The sequence below is a fragment of the Taudactylus pleione genome, unplaced genomic scaffold (genome assembly GCF_031769625.1).
Source record: "Taudactylus pleione unplaced genomic scaffold, aTauple2 ptg000418l, whole genome shotgun sequence".
Lineage (NCBI taxonomy): Eukaryota > Metazoa > Chordata > Amphibia > Anura > Myobatrachidae > Taudactylus > Taudactylus pleione.
The window spans coordinates 1,091,765-1,108,718 of NW_028284820.1; the positions used below are offsets into that span (position 1 = coordinate 1,091,765).

Consider the following 16,954-nt stretch of genomic DNA (forward strand, 5'->3'; position numbering starts at 1 on the left):
AGTGGGATACATACAGCGTGTGATGTGTGTCAGTGTATAGTGAGGTAGTGGGATACATACAGTGTGTGATGTGTGTCAGTGTATAGTGAGGTAGTGGGATACATATACAGTGTGGGATGTGTCAGTGTACAGTGAGGTAGTGGGATACATACAGTGTGTGATGTGTGTCAGTGTACAGTGAGGCAGTGGGATACATACAGCGTGTGATGTGTGTCAGTGTACAGTGAGGTAGTGGGATATATACAGTGTGTGATGTGTGTCAGTGTACAGTGAGGTAGTGGGATGCATACAGTGCGTGATGTGTGTCAGTGTACAGTGAGGTAGTGGGATGCATACAGTGCGAGATGTGTGTCAGTGTACAGTGAGGTAGTGGGATGCATACAGTGCGTGATGTGTGTCAGTGTACAGTGAGGTAGTGGGATACATACAGTGTGTGATCTGTGACAGTGTACAGTGAGGTAGTGGGATACATAGTGTGTGATGTGTGTCAGTGTACAGTGAGGTAGTAGGATACATACAGTGTGTGATGTGTGTCAGGTAGTGTGTGAGTGTGTAATGTTTGTGTGTAACTCCCCTGGTTACAGGAAATGTTTAGTACTGCATGACGTGAAAGTGAAAGTAGAATATCATTCTCTGTACGAAGGGCGAAGTTGCAGCCATTAGAGATCGGGGTGTGGGCTGATATGAAAGGGGACACGGAGCTCACATCAACATGAGACCCCTAAATATTCTCTATTGTCTCCTGATATATCTGACAGGGGCAGGTAAGTCACCTTGCACTGTGTGATTATTAGTATATGTATGACTGATAGAGGCAGGTGTCACCCTGCACTGTGTGATTATTAGTATATGTAATGACTGACAGGGACAGGTAAGTCACCCTGCACTGTGTGATTATTAGTATATGTATGACTGATAGAGGCAGGTGTCACCCTGCACTGTGTGATTTTATTAGTATATGTAATGACTGACAGGGACAGGTAAGTCACCCTGCACTGTGTGATTATTAGTATATGTAATGACTGACAGGGGCAGGTAAGTCACCCTGCACTGTGTGATTATTAGTATATGTAATGACTGACAGGGGCAGGTAAGTCACCCTGCACTGTGTGATTATTAGTATATGTAGTGAATGACTGATAGAGGCAGGTAAGTCACCCTGCACTGTGTGATTATTAATATATGTAATGACTGATAGAGGCAGGTAAGTCACCCTGCACTGTGTGATTATTAGTATTATATGTAATGACTGATAGAGGCAGGTAAGTCACCCTGCACTGTGTGATTATTAGTATTATATGTAATGACTGATAGAGGCAGGTAAGTCACCCTGCACTGTGTGATTATTAGTATATGTAGTGAATGACTGATAGAGGCAGGTAAGTCACCCTGCACTGTGTGATTATTAGTATATGTAATGACTGACGGGGGCAGGTAAGTCACCCTGTAATCTGTGCAGTAAAACAATGTGGATTTTAGAGTTTGATGTACAGATGTGTCTTCATACACCCAGCCTGAACACGGCATGTGGCGCAAGATATCTGGCGCTAGTGCGACGCCAGGTACTGTGCGATTCTGCTAGCGCCTGGCGTCTTTTTTTGCCAGAAATTACGTCTTAAAGCCCCCATACATGGGGCAATAAAGCAGGCGATCCGACTGATTGGTGCGATTTGCCTGCTATATCGCACAGTGTATGGCCCTGATGTCGGGTCGAGAGCGTTCCCATGGGGTCGTACATCGCACCCCCTGATCTTTCTGCAGGACCATAAGATCAGGGGATGCGATATGAGATCCCATGGATTGCTATGCGGGTGAGAGAGGGGGGAGCCGGCATATCGGGCGCTCGGCCACCCAATCGCACCGTATGTGTGGACCGCCCAATATGTCGGACGACGGATTCCCCGTCACCTCGCACTTTGCCATCGCACCGCGTATGGGGGCCTTTGGTCGCAATGCAATGTACTAGGACACACCATGAGGCCTTGCTGATTAATTTGATATGTGACACATGTATATCTGTGTGCGACTGAGACTGTATATGAAGCACAACGGATCTTAGCGTGGAAAAAGCTGCGGCCGCTGCATCGTAGCATTTCGTATTCAGATTCAGAGACTCAGTCGCACACAGGGCCTGATTCAGGTTGGTTCGCAAGACTGCATTCGCACGCAGCTGGACGCTGTTTGCATTATGCGAATGCGTATTCATCGCAGTATTCGTGCACGTACCCACCACTGCGATCGGGAATCGATCGCAGTGGTGGGTACGCGCACGAATACTGCAGTGGTGGGTACGTGCACGAATCGATCGCAGTAAGCACACAGTCCCATTACACAGTGATTGACTGGAAGTGACCGTTTGGGGGTGGAAATGGGGTTGATTGGGCAAACTCAGACGTGCCTGTGCGTTTGAACGCCATTACATGGGCGTGCATAATTAAGCCCCTGTGATTGTATACGTAGCCAGAGATCTAGTTTAGCTGTTTGTGCAGCAGGTCATGGTCAACCACAACTGTGCGTGTGGTTCCCATGTTACCGATGTTTTTGCTGACTTGCGAATGCATGTCATGGGAAGTGGGCGTCTTGGTATAGAGCTGTGTTTGCATTCATTAGCATATTTTTGCAGCGAGCGTGTGCGTGCGAACGCAGCCTTGCGAACCAACCTGAATCAGGCCCACAGATCAAACAAGTGTCGCATTTCGAATGAATCGTAGTACTAGTCCATCGCATTACGAATAAGATGCATTTTGCAGGCAAAAAAGACGCCCGGCGCTAGCAGAGTCGCACAGGACCTGGTGCGGCAAGAGGGGCTATTTGGCGTAACTGCAGCAAGAATGTATGATGCCACATTTGTAAATTGCAGTGAAATAGTAATGTTGTATCTCCATAATTGTACAGTATAATTGTAGATAGACCTTATAACAGCTGTTATCAACCGCTGTTGCGCGGGCGGTTGTGAAGTGTGCCGCGGCAGTGGTCATAGCCGTCGGGCATACAGTACATACAGTGCCCTAGTTGGCATAACCCTAACTGCAACCTAATCCTAATATGCCTAACCCTACAGCAACCTAACACTAACCCTGATTGATGCCGAACACTAATTCCATATGCCAACATTTTAAACGTCAACGTTTTTTTGTTTTTACATTCTGAATGTCGACATTTTGACTGGAACTCACTCCCTCAGCTACTTTGTAGCTTAGGCAACCTACAAGCAGCCGCACAATCGTCCCAGTACGTTGGTGGGTCCTGTCCTTGCTTCCGGTCTCACAGCAGTACACTTCTGTCTGCTACTTCAGTTGCCAATCTATCTTGCGCCAATAAAACAACTGCTATAAACTTCTTATTGTTTTATTAATATATTTACATTAAAATATAGTTATATAGCACTAGCATAATCTGTTACGCTTTACACTAGGGAACAGGACAGTAATAAAATGATGCACCTGCTTCTTGAAAATCTGTGGTATACGGAGAAACGCGTTGAAGGTCACAGGTGCTGTTTCTGTTGCACTGCGCTATATTCAATTTATTGCTCTGGATTGAAACAATGGTCATCGGTGTCCCACTGGATGTGCCTTCCAATTTGGCTTGGTATATCCACTCCGCTAAGAGCACATCAGCCGGAGCACTGTCGCTGCATGCGCGGTTTCCAGCCACGCTTTGCCGTCCTGTGAGCGAGGCTTTTCAACTACGTGAACACCTGTCGGAGGTCTATTTGCCGCCAGCTCTAACCAACACGGGTTTGCTGCCCAATGCTACAGACTGTTACCGAAGCGGCACGGCCCCTTTACCTACCACTGCGTGTGAGTTCTTGTCTCCCCAGGGAGGTTACACGGCAGCGGGAGTCAATAAGACAGGCTCCTACCTGCTGCCAGATATTACGCTCCGAGCCTGGCAATTAAGTCAGTGAGTACAAGTGAGGACATTTGGATTTTTTTATATTTATATATTTTTTACTCTCTCATAGCTGTGAAACCACTACATCAGCATTCAGTAAAACAGAGTTCAGAGACTTAATTGATTGAGGGGCCTATTCATCAACACTAAAATAACGTTTTTAAGGACATTTTCCTTAAATAACGTTATTTTGGTATTCATGAACAGACTTAACACAGGAGATATCACAGATATCTCCTTGCTAAGTTCCCCTGCGTTAATTTCCACACTCCCCATACATTATTACATTAGTATTAGTACATTAGTACATTAGTATGGGTATATTAGTACATTAGTATGGGGATGTGGAAATTGTGGTATTCATCAAATTCCGAAAATTATCAATTTTCGGAATTTGATGCAGTTACTATTCGCCACTGTGAGGTGGCGAATAGCAGGTGAAACTTACCTGTATCCGCGTGTGCAGGTCCCCCGACGAGTCCCTCCGGCGCTCTGCTCCGTCCTCAGGCTCCGGAGGCTGGTCTGTCATGTGTACTCCCCAGCAGAGCACAAGAAAGTTTAGAAACTTTCAGGAATGATGATGTTCCTCCATGTAAGATGACGTTTAGCCTCTTTCTGAGTTCCGTTTTTTTAGAGGGAAAAATCCGAACTCAACGTGCAAACTCGAACCTATCCGAGCCTGCACATCCCTAAAGTAAACCTGATGCAAACCATCAGGTTTACTTACATATCTGTATCAGGCCCACAGACAAGGCCGTCTCTTCCATTGGGCTTAATGGGCAGTTGCCCAAGGGCCCCAAGCTTCAAGGGGCCCGCCATGCTCCCCTGCTGCCACGGCCACTTGGTAAATGTTTTTTTATTTTAAGCACTGTGTCCCGATCCGCCAGCTCCCCCCAACCCCCCCTCCATGACGAGCGACACCACAACCCCCCCCCCCGCCCCGCGGTTGACGAGCACTCACCACCAGGGGCGGATTGGGCCCCCTGTGTGGCCGCCCTTTATTCCCCACTGCTCTTCTCCTCCGGCCTGGCTGGCCGCTGCTGCGATCAGAGCTTAGCTCCGATCGAGCAGCGTACTGTAGTTGAAGAAAAATGGCAGACGGGGGAGCTGCTGCGCATGCCCACCAGCAGCAGCTCCTCCCATAAGCCTTTGTGGAGCCGTCAGTCCATCCGCAGCCCGCCTCCATCACCCTCTTCGACTGCAGTGCAGCCCAGCCTTCCCTGCACGCACAGCAGCGGTAGCCGGCAGCCCACGGTGTACACAGAAGGAGGAGCAGGAGCCAGCGCCAGCCAGTAAGTAAACTTTTACAAATTTGCCTGTCCGACTAGTGTCAAAGGGGGGGGGGTGTTGGATACACAGGGGGCTAGGGAATTCTGGGGAATGGTGAGGATGGGGAATGGAGAGGCTAAGAGACACGGGGCTGCGGAAGGTGGTGAGGGGGAGAGGATGATGGTGAGGGGCTGAGGAGCAGTGGATGGTTATGAGGGCTCAGAGCGGTGCTGAGGGCCTGGGGGGAATCAATGTTTGTGTTGTTTATTGTTTTCCCTGTGAGGGCAATCATTGAATCAATGTCTTATTTTTTGCTGTGTAGGACAATGTGTGTGCTTTGGGGGCTGTTGTGTGTTTTTTTTCCCCATGGGGGCCAAACTTTTTTCTTGTCGGGGCCGATGTGTTTTATTTTTTCCTAAGGGGGAATGGATGTTACATTCACCACAAAAAAAAAAAAAAGTGCAATAAATACCACCAGGCTAGAATAGAATAGGTGGATAGGGGCCCAAGTGCATTGCTTTGCCCGGGGCCCACACTGCTGTTAAGACAGCCCTGCCCGGAGATGCTTTATCACTCACATTGGAGGCCATACTCAGATGCAAAATCTGCACATAGCATGGCGCTGGTGCAACCGATGGTGGATGTCTCAGTCCTCACACATTCATATGCATGGATGTACACCGGGGAAGGGCTTGTAGCGGGATTAGCATAAAGTTGCAGGCGTGAAGCTGGCAAAAGATCCACACATGAACGCCTCTGCATCTGAATCAACCCCTAGGGACTCTGGATTTGGGAGGTTGCTGATACAGCAGGCGTGCACGCAGGGGGGGTTCCGAGTACCGGGAAACCCCCCCTGACCCAGTGGCGGGCTTGGCCGGGGGGCCTGGTGCCTTGTGTCCCCCGAGCTGCTCAATCGCCGAGCCACCACTTCCTCAGACCGGTAAGGGGCCCTGGGCTGCAGATTCCGTGCGGACTTGCCGTCCGCATGGAATCTGCTGGAAATTGTCCCTCCAAAAATGTCCGCCGTCTAGGAGGAGACAGACGCTAGAGGTGCTACTTGACCTCTAGTGTCTGTCAGGGAACACAGAACGCATAGCCGGGAAAAGATGCAGAAAGCTTCTCCCATATAACCCCTGACAAAGAGCGTGAGACCCCTGGCAACGAGCATGAGACCTCGGGCAACGAGCATGAGACCCCTGACAAGAGCAGCTAATTGTAAAGTAATTTGAAGCCTTACTATGGGGCATAAAATGGTGTTAGGGGCATAACTGTATGTGGCATAATGTGTACTGGGCATTACTATAAGGAGAAAAAATGATAATGTAAACTGTCTATGTGGGATGGTGGCGCATTTTTAACTGTTCGCACTGGGAGCCACATTTCCTAGAAACGGCCCTGCATTCGTATTAGCAAAATGCCATAGGGGGGAGGGCGACAAAAACTTTTTTTGGCAGGTGGCGAGCAAAATGTATAGTTACGCCACTGCCCGGCTGCGTTCCGATTTTGACTAATTAGGCACAGTTTTTCAAGCCTAAACATGACCTCTGTAGCTGCGGCTCTGAATCTGAGAACACAGCAGCTCTCACTGATGACCCCACAACACTCCCATAACATGAGCATGATACGCTCCCATAATGTGCCCATGAGACAATCTTTTTGCGTTCACTTCAGGTCACCATCCAGGAGCTCCCATCACTCTGCTGCTCCATTATCAATACCATCTGATCCGATCGTAGCATCATTGTGTGTACACTCTGGGGAACACATTTGCCGTACTGGCTTCCTGAGGTTCTCGCACATGCGCAGTTGCTAAAAATCACATTGTGCCAGTTTTATGCCCAGATGCCTTGTTATTTATATCATTAATTGTTATTTATATTAAATACTTGAAGTACACAATACAGTATACTGTATGTTGCAGGCTTAGTCTGGATAGACTTTATTGTCACCGGCTCTGTAACCAAATATTTGGAACCCCCCCCTTTCAAAATCCTGCGTTTGTCACTGTACAGCCTCCCCACTGAACCACCAGGGTAAGGTAGGACATGTTTTACACATTTGAAACATTAAGGCAGTGGTTTTCAACCGCTGTGCCGCGGCGGGCAGAGCCGCTGGTCACACATCATATTACCGCAGAGTGCGGGCTGCGGCAGAGCTACTCTGGGAGTCTCAGGCGGTCCCTGGCCGTTACCTGCATAGACGCGGTGGCGTGACATTGCAGGACATGCACGCTGCAGCCGTGTTGGAAGCAAGCCCGCCCGCTCTACCAGCAAGCCAGCTCTCCCGTCCGACTGCCTGCCCGTCCGAATGACTGCCTGCCAGCTCTGCACAGTGAGGTACAGGTTTTTGGTGGTTGAAATTTTTATGTGGGGGCCAGACAACATTTTTTTGTGGGGAGCAAGGTGTTTGTTTGGTTTCTTTTGCTTCTGTGGAGGCCAGCCGTGGTTATTTTTTTTCTGTGGGGGCCAGCCAATGTTGTTTTTTTCTGTGGGGGCCAATGTATGTTCATTTTATTCCTGTGGGGGCCAATGTATTTGTGTTTTATTTCTCTGGGGTCAATGTATGTGAGTTTTATTTCTCTGGGGCCAATGTATGTGTGTTTTATTCCTGTGGGAGCCAATGTATATGTGTTTTATTTCTCTGGGGTCAATGTATGTGTGTTTTATTCCTGTGGGGGCCAATGTATTTTTGTTTTATTTCTCTGGGGTCAATGTATGTGAGTTTTATTAAACCTTCTATCGGATGAGGTGTTGTCATGTGTGCAAACCACTTATCATACTAACATAAAATAAAGACACTGAGACGTGGATTTGGCAGATAACTTGATGGCGATTTATTGGAGCAATAATAATTATTATTTATTTAAGGATGTATGGTGGCAAAGAAAGGACGGCCAGAAATCAGCCAGATCTGCTATGCCCACACACAAACAACAAAAGGCATAGCAGGCGTAGATCGCCCAGAGTGCATACACATAACCATGTAACTCATATCATCAACAAAAGGTAACGCTCACCCCCATCTTGACTTCCCACCCGTTTAGGTGGTGATACTGCCCCCCGTTAGGTTGGTACAGCCAACTACCAGTCAACGAAGGGAGCGCCCTTAAATCATAATTGCACCCGGACTGGCGACCTGCCGTTCTTTCCCGCCACCCAAAACCAAACCCACAACATACCAAAATTTATAGGGGAGGGAGGGTGGGGAATCTGGAACAAAGAGGCTTTGGCCCACACTTTTATCCCACTATATAATGTTCCTGTTACAAACCCGCCCCTGCTTGCCATAGGCTAACTCCCACAAGTAATTTGCATACATGCCTGCCCCCATCCTAGAGGTTTAAAACACCTCTTTTCTTATGCAATCTTTCGGTTTCTCTAAACCTTCTATCGGATGAGGTGTTGTCATGTGTGCAAACCACTTATCATACTAACATAAAATAAAGACACTGAGACGTGGATTTGGCAGATAACTTGATGGCGATTTATTGGAGCAATAATAATTATTATTTATTTAAGGATGTATGGTGGCAAAGAAAGGACGGCCAGAAATCAGCCAGATCTGCTATGCCCACACACAAACAACAAAAGGCATAGCAGGCGTAGATCGCCCAGAGTGCATACACATAACCATGTAACTCATATCATCAACAAAAGGTAACGCTCACCCCCATCTTGACTTCCCACCCGTTTAGGTGGTGATACTGCCCCCCGTTAGGTTGGTACAGCCAACTACCAGTCAACGAAGGGAGCGCCCTTAAATCATAATTGCACCCGGACTGGCGACCTGCCGTTCTTTCCCGCCACAGCAAGGTTCAGCTTATAGAACCGCCGCACCGCCACCATACCAAGTACTACCCCAATAACGCCAACTCCTCAAAAAGATCCCCAATAAACAATGACACACCCTCCTCTGTTAAATGAACTCCATCAGGTCTATACATATAACTAAATCGAAATTGAATGTTATTATGGTAAATGAAACGGCCATAATTGGCCATCACAAATTTGGCAACTGCGAAATTAAGTTTCTTCCTAGCTTCGTCATTAGTAGGAAAACTCCTAACCCCACGCCAGACCTGTCGAGGTACAATGCAAGACCAAATTAATTTACACAAGGGCCAGGCCAATAGCACCCTCGCCAAATCGTTGACAATATCAACTCGTAATTCTACAGTGGACCTCTGCCCTAAGTCGTTGCCTCCTAAATAAGCCACCAAAATACGTGGCCTACCAAAAAGTCTTGCATACTCTAACGGTTTAGGACAAAAGGAATGCCATCTCATACCTCTGGAACCTATCCAACGGACCCTAGCTGAATATTCAAAAATTGGAGCTTGATCTGAACTCAAACCTAGCAGCCCAGAAAATATATGAGTGGCCTATAACCCAAATGTCCTGCGTGTCAAAGAGCAATCCTAAAGGTGGAGGAAAGCAGTAAATAAAAAATTAGTAATTGTCATAAAACAATAAAATTTTATGGTGTATTAGTGGGATCTGATAGAACATAAGTGAGTATCTGCCAAAAAAAAAAAATTTCTATTGGTCGCCGACTTTACTATTTGAAGTGGCTGAGACAAACAGAAGACACAAAGGGGAAGAATGGGTGGAGGGGAATTGGGAAAAAACAGGTGAACTCGGCAAGAGGTAAAATAAAAACCTGCTGAGGGATGGACTATGGCCTAATTAAATGATTGAGAATAGCCGAATTGAATCCGTCAGTTCAGGTAAAAATTGTAAAATCCCTCAAGACTCCCATTGCCAGCAATGGCGAGTAGCTAATCCCGAGTAGGACGGACAGGGGTAACAGACAAGACAGGACAGTACATGAGACAAGACAAAAACCAGGCAAGCATAAAATATAAACGTAACCGGAACAGACTGTGAAATGACTTTAAACAAAGGGCCTTCATGCCTAGGTCGAATGTAACCTTTATAACTATCCGATTTCCAATGTCCTAGGGCCTTAATTTCTGATGCCGAGAAACCCGCAGCTGCCGCCGAAGTTGCGGCTCCGATCAGAAACGAGTGTGTACCAAAATCTTGAGGCGGGAGGCCTAAAACTGATACACACCTCTTCAAAAACCAACCAAACTGGTATTTGGTAAGCGGAGTCCTGTCCATATGCATGAGTCATGAACCAGGAACATCCGGCCGCAATAACTCATACCGCATAGCTAGTGCCACGGGGCAGATCTGTTCGTCCCTAGATGGACCCAACGAGATCCACCTACCACTACCAGTCTGGTCGGTCTTCGACTGCCGAATCCTACAGAGAACAGACCTCTCACTGACCAGGATATCCGAGAGGAGCATGGCGGCATCAACCCATTTGGATGATGCCACCAGCTCCGATACCCTCAAGGTGCCGTGAAAAGCCTCCGAAAACACCACTTGAATCAGGACCGCCTCATACGCAGTAAGAGCCACTCCGAGAACCGCCCCTAATACTGCCGGAAGCAGATGAGCGTCCACGGGTCTCCTACGGTCAGCTACTGGCCGGGAGACCCGTGCCCAACCCTTTAAAGCCTTCACTATCAGAAAACTTTTAGTAAAGTCAGGTTGGCCCTTCAATTTACAATAAAATGCAATGCCCCCCAAAGAGCGCGCAACAGAAGCCCTGGATCTGCCAGCCAAACGGAGACTCCAAATAAAAGAAAGCATCGAAAGATGCTGACTCTTACCTGCCTGTTTGTTGCTACGGGAATAATCTTCCCATTCATTCCATGCCTGCCGATATGCTCGCAACGTGGAGGGGGCTAAAGACTGTTCTGCTTAGCCCTCCATGCCGGCTCGATCACCTGCCAAACATAAGAGGGGCAAAGCACAACGTCAGCACCAGGGGCCACAGATCGGGACCTAGCCCACTGGAAACGTGATAACGCATCGTCTATCTCATTCTCCACCCCAGGAACGTGTCTTGCCTTAAACATGATGTTACAGCGCAAACATGTGAGCACAGCTGCGCTAGCAAGCGCAAAACCAGCAGGGAAGCCGCATGTTGCTGATTGTATCGCATGGACCATGCCCAGGTTGTCACACCTGATAATGATGCTGCGATTGCGTAACCATTCCCCCCAGATTTCCAAGGAAACCATTATGGGAAAGAGTTTGAGACGGAGTAAGTCCTTAGTCAAACCCTTTCCCACCCATTCTTCCAGCCAACGGCCAACGCACCAGGAGCCATCAAGGTAACATCCGAACCCCGTGGTGCCTGCTGCGTCGGTGAACAGCTGCAGCTGCAAATTGTCAGCGGCTGGAGACATCCACAACCGAACGCCATTAAAATCCCGAAGAAACGAGACCCAGACAGAGAGGTCCTGCTTAATCTCTGAGGATAAACGTAGCAAATGTCTCGGTTAGTGACACCAGCCGTGGCCCTTTCCAATTTACGTGAAAAAGCTCTGCCCATTGGAATTACTTTACAGGCCCAGGAGGGATTGCGCCTGCCGCAGGGTAATTCTACTGGAAGCCGTGCAGTCCGCTATGGCATTACTTGACAGGCTTATCGAGAGGAATGCGACAAGAACCCACCGAGGTACAGATCTCGATACCCAGGAATGACAAGGGAAGGGCCCTCCGTTTTGTCCACAGCAACGGGAACTCCAAATGAAAAAACAGCGCTCGTAAAGAAAACAAAAGATAACTGCATCTGCCTGAACCGGAAGGGCCGACACACAGAAAGTCATCGAGATAGTGTGCTATTCCATGACTACCGCAAAAATTAAATAAATAAATTCCGCGCACCAGTGTAGGAAGGTGCTAAAATGCTCGAAAAACGCACAGGACACAGAACACCCCATAGGCAAGCATTTGTCTATGCAATATCCGTTGTCCAAGCTAAAAACCCATAAACTGGAATGACTCTGGGTGCAAAGGAAGTAGACGAAAAGCTGACTCAACATCTATCTTAGCCATCAGTGCGCCCGGACCATAACACCTAATGACGTCCAAAGCATCGTCAAAAGACTGGTACACCACCGAGGAAACCTCAACTGGTATGGCATAATTTACTGACGAGCCTGGCGGATAAGACAGATGTTGCATGAGCCCTTATTTTCCTGGAATTTTCTTGGGAACCACTCCCACCGGGGAATTCACAAGATCCCTAATGGGGGTTCTGCAAAAGGCCCAGCAATGCGCCTGCGCTAACCTCGCCAGCCACTTTTTCCCTAAGAATGTGAGGCAATTCAAAGGCAGACTTCAAATTTCTAGGCGAATATGTGTCGACATCCCTGCAAATAGGTAAACGAAAACCAAAACTGAAGCCTTTTAACGAAAATTCTGCGTCCTGCAGAACCGGGTACCAACTCAACCATTTTGCTATCGCTGTGACACGGACAGGGGATGGAACTTTACTTAGCACTTGTGCCTTTTGCTGGCTGTGCAGGCTGCTGCTGGGCACCCCCCTTGAAACACTTGGCAACTGGGTGATTGCCACCACATCGCAAGCAGAGGTGACGAAAACGCCATTTTCGTCCCTGCGTACAGGTGGAATTATTAAAGGCGAAGCATTTTCCCCAGACGCCTGCTGTTAGCCCTGACGAACTGAACTAGCTGCTTTGCACGCGTTGTACCCCTCATAGGCAGGACGCGAAGGCTGCGTGACCTCCAGCAATGTATATTTGTGGAAGTAGGAGCATAGCTGAGAATGGAGCTTCCCGGTGATAGCTGCTTGGGGAGTGATTGCAATAATAAGCTGTGCACCCTGTAGAAATTCACTGTAGCACATGTATTCTGTCTATTTTGTAAGTTAAATGCTCAGAATACAGTATATAATACAATCTCCTCTATTGGCTGATAATAATGATTCAAAGGAGATAAAAGCTAGATCTTAGGTGCTATAGATAAATAAAGCAGTGTCAAAGCCATTACCCCTTACTGTCATATAACGCATCACTAAAGCATTCTATTCCCCCAATGATACCTCAATGCCCAGCATAATACTGACACTGTTTGCTGCAACTGTTTTCTACCATTAAGAGGGCATAATCAGCACTTAGACCATCTATAAAATACATCATACGAATGTACTGAATGATATAATTCTGGCATATACAGGACCAGCAAACACAGTAAGTAATTATATGTAGAAGTAGAGCCATCCTGTCTGAGCTGAATCTTTTTATTTCATGTGCCAGCTCCTTTACAGATCATATGAGCAAGTTGGGGAATCTGGGGGAGGGCAGAAAAAGAAACCATGCACTGTCCTGGACACAGATGCACAGATTGGTCCCCTTATGTACTGGATGGTGTATTATCCAGTATTAATAATTGATCCAATAGGTGATCCATATCAGTGCACCCCGTACAGTGCATGTTTTCCAGATCTAGTTGGTGCACAACAATATTCATTACTGGCTTTTTAACTTTTTCTACTGGCTGACACATTTAAAAGATCAACAGGGACTGTAGTGCTAGTTATTTCATTTGTGACACTGAGGGGATCCTAAAAAACATGCAACTTTAGTATTATATGCTATTTCTATTGTAGTCATCATGGTGTGGGCTGAGGGGGGGGGGGGGGTTCAGGCAAGGCACTCATAAACCCCTCCTGCATTTGCCTATGGTGCTGGCCATTGCAGCCACAAAGATGATATTGACCAGGGGCATTAAGGACTAAAGGGAAGCACCCCTCCCCCGCACTGGCACACCTTCCACAAAGCTGCTGCAGCCTGAGGGGGGATAGAACTATCAATAGGGGAACCACACCTGCACCCCATAATAACATGGGGGCACTGTGGAGCCAGGGACCAGGGTCTGGGGAGGCTCATTACTAGGCAGGACATAGCTACACCCACCCCCAGCAGAACAAGAAATCAGAAAAGACAGTGATTGAGGACAGAAAGGAAAAGTAAAAGCAATGATATGAAGTAAATGAAAAGAGACTAAATACAATAAGGAAAAGGAGGAGAGAAGAGGAGAAGAAGGAGAAGCACTAAGAGAGTTTTATTACGGAAAATGACAACTGACAAAATGCACTTCCCTGTCCTGGAGGAAGCTGGAACAAAGAGGCTTTGGCCCACACTTTTATCCCACTATATAATGTTCCTGTTACAAACCCGCCCCTGCTTGCCATAGGCTAACTCCCACAAGTAATTTGCATACATGCCTGCCCCCATCCTAGAGGTTTAAAACACCTCTTTTCTTATGCAATCTTTCGGTTTCTCTTCTCTGGGGCCAATGTATGTGTGTTTTATTCCTGTGGAGGCCTATGTATATGTGTTTTATTTCTCTGGGGTCAATGTATGTGTGTTTTATTCCTGTGGAGGCCAATGTATGTGTGTTTTATTCCTGTGGAGGCCTATGTATGTGTCTTAAATTTCTGTGGAGGCCAATGTATGTGTGTTTATTTCTGTGGAGGCCTATGGGTGTGTTTTATTCCTGTGGAGGCCAATGTATGTGTGTTTTATTTCTGTGGAGGCCTATGTATGTGTGTTGTATTCCTGTGGAGGCCAATGTATGTGTGTTTTATTTCTGTGGAGGCCTATGGGTGTGTTTTATTACTATGGAGGCCTATGGGTGTGTTTTATTCCTATGGAGGCCAATGTATGTGTCTTTTATTCCTGTGGAGGCCTATGTATGTGGCTTAAATTTCTGTGGAGGCCTATGTATGTGTGTTGTATTCCTGTGGAGGCCAATGTATATGTGTTTTATTTCTGTGGAGGCCTATGGGTGTGTTTTATTACTATGAAGGCCTATGGGTGTGTTTTATTCCTGTGGAGACCAATGTAGGGTGTTTTATTCCTGTGGAGGCCAATGTATGTGTGTTTTATTTCCCTTTGGCCAATGTAGTGAGTTTTATTCCTGTGGAGGCCAATGTAGTGTGTTTTATTCCTATGGAGGCCTATGCATGTGTGTTTTATTCCTGTGGAGGCCAATGTATGTGTGTTTTATTCCTGTGGAGACTTATGTATGTGTCTTAAATTTCTGTGGAGGCCTATGTATGTGTGTTGTATTTCTGTGGAGGCCTATGTATGTGTGTTTTATTCCTGTGGAGGCCAAAGTATGTGTGTTTTATTCCTGTGGAGGCCAATGTATGTGTGTTTTATTCCTGTGGCGGCCAATGTATGTGTGTTTTATTTCTGTGGAGGCCAATGTATGTCTTAAATTTCTGTGGAGGCCTATGTATCTGTTTTATTCCTGTGGAGGCCTATATATGTGTGTTTTATTCCTGTGGAGGCCTATGTATGTGTGTTTTATTCCTGTGGAGGCCAATGTATGTGTGTTTTATTCCTGTGGAGGCCAATGTATGTGTGTTTTATTCCTGTGGAGGCCTATGTATGTGTGTTTTATTTCTGTGGAGGGTAATGTATGTGTGTTTTATTCCCGTGGAGGCCAATGTATGTGTGTTTTATTCCTGTGGAGACCTATGTATGTGTCTTAAATTTCTGTGGAGGCCAATGTATGTGTGTTTATTTCTGTGGAGGCCTATGGGTGTGTTTTATTCCTGTGGAGGCCAATGGATGTGTGTTTTATTTCTGTGGAGGCCTATGGGTGTGTTTTATTCCTATGGAGGCCAATGTATGTGTGTTTTATTCCTGTGGAGGCCAATGTATGTGTATTTTATTTCCCTTTGGCCAATGTAGTGAGTTTTATTCCTGTGGAGGCAAATGTATGTGTGTTTTATTCCTGTGGAGGCCTATGTATGTGTGTTTTATTCCTGTGGAGGCCAATGTATGTGTGTTTTATTCCTGTGGAGGCCTATGTATGTGTCTTAAATTTCTGTGGAGGTCTATGTATGTGTGTTATATTCCTATGGAGGCCAATGTATGTGTGTTTTATTTCTGTGGAGGCCTATGGGTGTGTTTTATTACTATGGAGGCCTATGGGTGTGTTTTATTCCTGTGGAGACCAATGTAGGGTGTTTTATTCCTGTGGAGGCCAATGTATGTGTGTTTTATTTCCCTTTGGCCAATGTAGTGAGTTTATTCCTGTGGAGACCAATGTAGTGTGTTTTATTCCTGTGGAGGCCTATGTATGTGTGTTTTATTCCTGTGGAGGCCAATGTATGTGTGTTTTATTCCTGTGGAGGCCTATGTATGTGTGTTTTATTCCTGTGGAGGCCTATATATGTGTGTTTTATTCCTGTGGAGGCCAATGTATGTGTGTTTTATTCCTGTGGAGGCCTATGTATGTGTCTTAAATTTCTGTGGAGGCCAATGTATGTGTGTTGTATTCCTATGGAGGCCAATGTATGTGTTTTATTTCTATGGAGGCCTATGTATGTGTGTTTTATTTCCCTTTGGCCAATGTAGTGAGCTTTATTCCTGTGGAGGCCAATGTATGTGTGTTTTATTCCTGTGGAGGCCTATGTATGTGTGTTTTATTCCTGTGGAGACTTATGTATGTGTCTTAAATTTCTGTGGAGGCCTATGTATGTGTCTTAAATTTCTGTGGAGGCCTATGTATGTGTTTTATTCCTGTGGAGGCCTATATATGTGTGTTTTATTCCTGTGGAGGCCAATGTATGTGTGTTTTATTCCTGTGGAGGCCAATGTATGTGTGTTTTATTCCTGTGGAGGCCAATGTATGTGTGTTTTATTCCTGTGGAGGCCAATGTATGTGTGTTTTATTCCTGTGGAGGCCAATGTATGTGTGTTTTATTCATGTGGAGGCCTATGTATGTGTGTTGTATTTCTGTGGAGGCCTATGTATGTGTGTTTTATTCCTGTGGAAGCCAAAGTATGTGTGTTTTATTCCTGTGGAGGCCTATGTATGTGTGTTGTATTTCTGTGGAGGCCAATGTATGTGTGTTTTATTTCTGTGGAGGCCAATGTATGTGTGTT

At 46.5% G+C, this 16,954-nt stretch overlaps 1 protein-coding gene across 1 annotated transcript in view; it reads left to right on the plus strand.

The window, feature by feature from the left end:
* The first annotated feature begins 655 nt into the window (after positions 1-655).
* LOC148506239 (uncharacterized) overlaps positions 656-16,954 on the plus strand; it is an 86,449-nt gene continuing 70,150 nt past the window's right edge. The window contains exon 1 of the mRNA XM_088447110.1: positions 656-764. Coding sequence (XP_088303236.1) covers positions 713-764 — 52 coding nt within the window. The 5' untranslated portion in view covers positions 656-712. The remainder of the gene's footprint in view (positions 765-16,954) is intronic.